This window comes from Sus scrofa, chromosome 14 (genome assembly GCF_054392235.1).
Source record: "Sus scrofa isolate SSC_HxYL_T2T_F1_AM1 chromosome 14, Sscrofa_HxYL_maternal_Yorkshire_Landrace_v2.0, whole genome shotgun sequence".
NCBI classification, from domain to species: Eukaryota; Metazoa; Chordata; class Mammalia; order Artiodactyla; family Suidae; genus Sus; species Sus scrofa.
The window spans coordinates 98,060,452-98,068,078 of NC_139396.1; the positions used below are offsets into that span (position 1 = coordinate 98,060,452).

At 37.5% G+C, this 7,627-nt stretch overlaps 1 protein-coding gene across 7 annotated transcripts in view; it reads right to left on the reverse strand.

Moving 5' to 3' along the window:
• P4HA1 (prolyl 4-hydroxylase subunit alpha 1) overlaps nucleotides 1–7,627 on the reverse strand; it is a 93,548-nt gene that overhangs the window by 23,522 nt on the left and 62,399 nt on the right. For 6 of the 7 annotated variants that reach the window (XR_014825454.1, XR_014825455.1, XM_084992492.1 and 3 more), the window contains one exon: nucleotides 4,800–4,903. Coding sequence is in view for 5 of the 7 variants with exons in the window: in XM_084992492.1 (XP_084848618.1) it covers nucleotides 4,800–4,903 (104 nt within the window). In the remaining 2 variants the exon portion in view is untranslated. 7 annotated transcript variants of the gene reach the window in all.

Sequence of the window (7,627 nt, forward strand, 5' to 3'; positions counted from 1 at the left end):
CGGGAGCTTGGGCTTATCAGACACAACTTAGAATAGATTTACAAGGAGATACTGCTGAATAGCATTGAGAACTTTGTCTAGATACTCATGTTGCAACAGAAGAAAGGGTGAGGGAAAAAATGTAATTGTAATGTATACATGTAAGGATAACCTGACCCCCTTGCTGTACAGTGGGAAAATAAAAAAAATTATTAAAAAAAAAAAAAGAAGTTTGTATAAGCCTCTGTATGGGACATGCTTTCATTCCTCTTAATCTGGGAGTAGAATAGCACTGGGAACTATATCTGGTCAGTTGTGATGGAGCATGATGGAGGATAATGTGAGAAAAAGAATTATATATGTATGTGTGACTGGTTCACCTTGCTGTACAGTAGAAGTTGAGAGAATGCTGTAAACCAACTATAAAGGAAAAAATAAGCATCATTTAAAATAAAAAAAAAAAGAATTGCTGGGTCAAAAAAAAAAGCATAAAAATTATAGGAAAAATAAAAGCATAAAAATTACAGGAAAAAACACAGGTGTAAATCTTTATGACCTTGGCAATGGTTTCTTAGATACCTTAAGCATGAGCAACCAAAAAAAGGCGTATTAGACCTCATCGAAATTAAAAATTTTGTGCTAACAGAGAACTATATCCAGTCTCTTGGGGTAAACAATGATGGAAGATAATATAAGAAATGAATATATACGTATGACTGGGTCACTTTGCTGTTCAGCTGAAATGGGCACAACACTGTAAATTAACTATACTTCAATAAATAAATAAATAAAGTTTAAAAATTTTGTGCCAAAGAACACCATCAAGAAAGTGAAGACACTGCATAGAACTGGAGAAAATATTTGCAAACCACATACTTGATATGGTTCCAATATCCAGAACATATGAACAACCCTTACAACTAAACAACAAAAAGATAACCCAATTAAAAAATGAGCAGAAGATTTGAATGGAAAATTTTTAAACACCTATAAATGGCCAATAAGCTCATGAAAAGATACTCCACATCATGAGCCATCACAGAAAGGCAAATAAAAACCATAATGAGATAGTACTTCAAACCTACCTTAATAAAAAGCTGGACAAGAACAAGTGCTGGACAGAAGTAGAACAAAAAAATTTTTAAATGTGTATAGAGGAGTTTCTGTCCTGGCTCAGTGGTTAATGAATCCAACGAGGAACCATGAGGTTGCACGTTTGATCCCTGGCCTTACTCAGTCAGTTAAGGATCCAGTGTTGCCGTGAACTGTGGTGTAGGTTGCAGACGCAGCTTGGATCTGGCATTGCTGTGGCTGTGGTGTAGGCCAGCGGCTACAGCTCCAATTAGACCCCTAGCCTAGGAACTTCCATATGCTGAGGGTGAGGCCCTAGAAAAGACAAGAAGACAAAAACAAACAAACAAAAAAACTGCATAGAAATACTGAAGACCCCAAATAGCCTTTAAAGCAAACTTAAGAAAGAAAAATGGAGCTGGAGGAATCAGATTCCATGACCTCAAACTATATTATATAAAGCTACAGTCTTGAAAACAGTATTGTATTGGCACCAAGACAGAAATACAGATCAGTGGAACCGGACACAAAACCCAGAGATAACCTACACCCCTATGGTCAACTAATCTATGACAGAGAGTTCCTGTCATGGCACAGCAGAGAAGAATCTGACTAGTATCCATAAGGCTGTGGCTGTGGCATAGGTCAGCAGCTATAGCTCCAATTCAACCCCAAGCCTGGGAACTTCCATATGCCACGAGTGTGGCCCTAAAAAGCAAAAAAAAAAAAAATACACACACACACACACACACACACACACACATATATATATATATAAACACATATATCTCTATGGCAAAGGAGGCCAGAATATACAATGGAGAAAAGAAAGTCTCTTCAATAAACGGTGTTGGTAAAACTGGACAGCTACATATAAAAGAAGGAAATTAGAACATTCTCTAATACCATACACAATAATAAACTCAAAGTGGATTGAAGACCTAAATGCAAGGCCAGATACTATAAAACTTCTAGATTAAAAACATGGGCAGAACACTCTTTGACATAAAGCACAGTGATTATCTTTTTGGATCCACCTCCTAGAGCAATGAAAATAAAAACAAAAAGAAACAAATGGGATGTAATTAGACTTTTTGCACAGCAAAGGAAACCATAAATAAAACAAAGAAACAACCCACAGAATGTGAGAAAGTATTTGCAAAGGAAGCAACCAACAAGGGATTAATCTCCAAAAGACACAAACATCTCATGCAGCTCAATATCAAAAAACAAACAACTCAATCAAAAAATTGGCAGTAGGAGTTCCCTTGTGGGGAGGATCCAGCATTGTCACTGCCCCAGGCTCTGGTTACAGCTATAATGTCCTTGCCCCAGGAACTTTTGCATCCCATGGACACACCCCCAAAAAATGTGCATAAGATCTAAATAGACGTTTCTCCAAAGAAGATATACAGATGCCCAAAAAAGCATATGAAAACATGCTCAACATTGCTAATTATTAGAGAAATGCAAATAAAAACTACAATGAAGAACCACCTCATTATACTGGTCAGAAAGGCCATCATCACCATGTCTACAAACGGAGTTCCCATTGTGGCTCAGTGAAAACAAATCCAACTAGTATCCATGAGGACGTGGGTTGGATCCCTGGCCTCACTCAGTGGGTCAAGGATTGGGTGTTGCCATGAGCTGTGGTGTAGGTCAAGACGTGGCTTGGATCCCACATTGCTATGTGTAGGCCAGCAGCTGTAGCTGATTCAACTCCTAGCCTGGGAACTTCCATATACTGCAGGTGTGGCCCTGAAAAGGAAGGAAAAAAAAAAGTCTACAAATGATAAATGTTGGAGAGGGTATGGAGAAAATGACGCCATCCTACATTGTTGGTAGGAATGTAACTATGAAGAACAGTATGGAGGTTCCTTAAAAGACTAAATACAGAACTACCATTTGATCCTGCAATCCCATTCCTGGGCATTTGTCCACAGAAAACCATAATTCAAAAAAATACATGCACTCCAATGTTTACTGCAGCACTATTTACAACAGCCAAGACACAAAAACAACCTAAATGTGCATCAACAGAGGAATGGAAGAAGAAGATATGTTACATATATACAATGGAATATTACTCAACCATAAAAAAGAATGAAATAATGCCATTTGCAGCAACAATAGATGGACCTAGAAATTAGCCTACTAAATGAAGTAAGTCAGAAAGAGAAAGACAAAAACCATATGATATCACTTATATGTGGAATCTAAAATATTATACAAATGAACTTACGGACAAAACAGGAACAAACTCATAGAGAGAAGAGACTTGTGGTTCCTGAGAAGGACAGGGCTGGGGGATGCATGAACTGGAAGTTTGGGATTAACAGATGCAAACTTTTATATATAGAAGGGATAAACAACAAACTCCTACTGTATAGCACAGGGAACAATATTCAATATCATAATAAACCATAATGGAAAAGAATATGAAAAAGAATGTGTGTGTGTGTATATATATATATACAAATAACTGAATCACTTTGCTCTACAGCAGAAATTAACATTGCAAATCAATTATACTTCAATAAAATAAAAAAAGAACAAGTGTTGGCAAGGATGTGAAGAAACTGGAACCCTCATACACTGCCAATGGGACTGTAAAATGGTACAGCCATTTTGAAGAACAGTTTGGCAGTTCCTCAAATATTAAGCTAAAATTACCACATGACCCAGCAATTCCATTTATACCCAAGAGAAATTTAAATGTTTGTACAAAATTTGTAAACAAATCTTCATAGCATTAGTCATAATAGCCAAAAGTAGAAACAACCCAAATGTCCTTCAACTGATAAATAAAATGTGGTATATCCAGACAACAGAATATTATTCAGCCATGAAAAATAAAAGTGCTGATACATGCTACAACATGGACATACCTTTTAAAAACACTATTACATGACTTAAACCAGACATATTAGGCTGCATATTGTATTATTCCACTTATAAGAAACATCTAGAATAGGTAGATTCATAGAAAGTGGCAATTGCCAGGGGCACTAGGAGGGAGAAAGGAAAGTGACTACTTAAATGGGGTTTCTTTTGGGGTGATGGAAACAGTGATGACGGTTTCACAACCATGTGAATATAATAAAACCAGGGTAAATTTTATAGTATGTGAATTATTTCTCAATAGAAAACAGAAAAAATAGTTATTAAAAAAAAAAAAGGAGCACTATCTTGGCCACCTGACAGGCCTAGGAATGAAAAAAAAAAAAAAATCACAAGTGTACTTAATGAATACTAGTGTTACATATTTTTCATTTCCCTATAAATTTATACTCAATAATAAGAGTTTTAATGTTCTGACAAAAATTTTAAAGGTCACAGAACAATTATAATTTTTGCCACTGATTATTTAGTTATCATACATGGTTTCAGCTTACATATTCACTTTTACAGTCCCAAACCATCATGCAAACTGAGCACTGCCTGTACAGTGTCAGAAAATCTCATCTGAAGCACTTTTTTTTTCTTAGGGCATATGGAAGTTCCCAGACCAGGGGTCAAATCAGAGCTGCAGCTGCCAGCCTATGCCACAGTCACAGCAACACCAAATCCGAGCCGTGTCTGCAAACTATACCACAGCTCATGGCAACTCGGAATCCTTAACCCACTGAGCGAGACCAGGGATTGAACCTGCATCCTCATGGATACCAGTCAGATTCTTAACCCACTGAGCTACAATGGGAACTCCTGAGGAATCTTCTGAAGTAGTGTAAAGATAATGTGATTACCTACCTGTAATTCCTCTGCTGTGGAAACATCTAGTCCTGTTAGATCTTGTATTCTCATATTAAGTCGAGATACCACAGGGTTTTCATAGCCAGAGAGCCAGGCACTAAAAACAAGAAGAAAAATATTAGTTTTACTGATAAAGTTTCAATACATGAAGAGTAATAGCTAATATTTAAAAAGCTATAATAGAAGTTCCTACTGTGGCGCAATGGGATCAGTGGTGCCTCTGCAGTGCCAGGACACAGGTTCGATTCCTGGCAGCACAGTGGGCTAGAGGACCCAGCATGGCTGAAACTGTGGCTGAGCCTGGTAACTCAATATGCTTCAGGGCAGCCAAAAAAGGAAAAGCAGAACAAAACACAAAACTATAATATATGGGACATTAAGCCTTTATCTACATGCACTGATTTGCTTGTTTAGTTAATTTTCTTGTTGGATGTGATTTTTACTAATGCTGTTATGATTTCTGAAAGATGTTACATTCCACAGTTAGAGGTTGGAAAAGGAAAAAACTATTATCATTTACTAATAACATTTATTCAATGAAAACAGCTGGATTAATGTAAGAAGGGCTATCTACATTGATAATTTTTTTTAATTCTGGAAAAATGCATATACCAAACTAAAAACAATTGTTCCTTCTAGGCAAGGTATAAGAACTGACCAGGGTGGAGGTCACAGGGGTTTAGCCTGATTTATATAGTGCTAATATTTTATAAGGAAAAAAATTCATGTGTTACTTGTATAAAAAAAAGTTTTTTAAAGGGATCCAACACACCCAGAAGGATGGCTATAATCAAAACGATGGACAGTAACAAGTGTTGGTGACGATGTGAAGATAGTGGAACCCTCACACATTGCTGGTAGGATGGTGCAGCCACTTTGGAAAACACTTTGGCAGTTTGTTAAAACACGGAGTTACCACCATGTGACCTAGCATTTCCACTCTTAGGTATATACCTAACAGAAATTAAAATATGTTCATAGAGGAGTTCCCGTCGTGGCGCAGTGGTTAATGAATCCGACTAGGAACCATGAGGTTGAGGGTTTGGTCCCTGGCCTTGCTCAGTGGGTTAATGATCCGGTGTTGCCGTGAGCTGTGGTGTAGGTTGCAGACGCGGCTCAGATCCCACGTTGCTGTGGCTCTGGCGTAGGCTGGTGGCTACAGCTCCGATTCGACCCCTAGCCTGGGAACCTCCATATGCCGCAGGAGCGGCCCAAGAAATAGCTAAAAAAAAATTAAAAAAAAAAAAATTTTTAAAGTAAAATTCTTTAAAAAAAAAAAATGTTCATAGAAAAACTTGTACAGGAGTTCCCATTGTGGCTCAGCAGTAATGAACCCGACTAGTATCCATAAGGACACGGGTTCAATCCCTGGCCTCTCTCTCGGTGGGTTAAGGATCCAGTATTGCCATGTGTTGTGGTGTAGGTCACAGATGAGGCTCAGATCTTGCTTTGTTGTGGCTGTCGTGAAAGCTGGCAGCTAAGGCTTGGATTCAACCCATAGCCTGGGAACTTCCATATGCCACAGGTGTGGCCCTAAAAAGACAAAAAAAAAAAAAAGAAAAAAGAAAAATTCGTACATAAAAGCTCATTATTAATAATGGCCAAAAAGTGGAATACTCCAAATGTCTATCAACTGATGGACACATAAAATGTGATATATCCATATACAAATATTGTGCCATGAAAAGGAAGGAAGTACTGATACTTGCCACAACATGGATGAACCTTGAAACCATTATGTTAAAAAAGATAAATCAGAAACAAAAAGTCACACATTATGATTCCATTTATATGAAATGTCCAGAAGAGGCAAATCAACAGATACAGAAAATAGACTATTGGTTGCCAGGGGAAGAGAGAAATGGAGAATGACTCCTAATGGGTACAGGATTTCCTTTTGGGGTGGTGAAAATGTTCTGGAATTATACGGTGATGACTGCACAACTAAACAGACTAAAAACCACTGAATTTTATACAGTAATGGGTGAACTTTATAGTATGAAAATTATAGCTCAATAAAATGGAACCACAAAATTCAATAACCTCCTTTACTTATGTTTTTCCCAGTCTATCAGACTTTTTCTTTCTTCACTCCTCTTATCAAGCTTTGATTCATCATTTCAATAGCATTCTTGCTAAAATTCAACTGTCTGGCAAAAACACAATACTGAGTGAATTTCTTTTCTCCAAGCTTTAAACTGCATTACCAAACCTTACTGGAGAAAGTCAAGATTTAGGGCAGATACGTTCCATTAAAAATTCACGAATACCACTGAGCTCCCTGGTGGCTCAGCAGGTTAAGGATCAGTATTGTCACTGCTGTAGTGTGGAGTCAATCCCTGGCCCTGGAATTTTCACATGCCACAAGTGCAGACAAAAAAAAAATCATGAACAGTAACTCCAAACAAGCCTTTACTTTTACCTCTACTCTGAACCCTAACCCACCTTAATTCAGTTGATAATATATCTTCTACTTCGCAGATAAAATAGATACAAATCTGTTCCTTATGCATAGTTCATTCTAGTTCATTCCAGTTCCCAAGAAGGCTTCTCTCCATTATCTAAAGCCAATCCTCTGCCTTAGATTCTATTATTTCACTGAATGCTACTTAAGAAAAAACTTTCTAATCATTGTGGCCCCCACAGCAAACTACTGCCTTACCAGTGAAAAGGGTGCACTGATTTAACAGCCAAGAGATGTGGTCCTAATCCTGCCAGTTGTTATCCGTATAGGTTGTTTTTTTGTTTGTTTGTGTTTTTTTTTTTTTTTTTTTGCTTTTTAGGGTCACACCTGTAGCACATGGAGGTTCCCGAGCTAGGG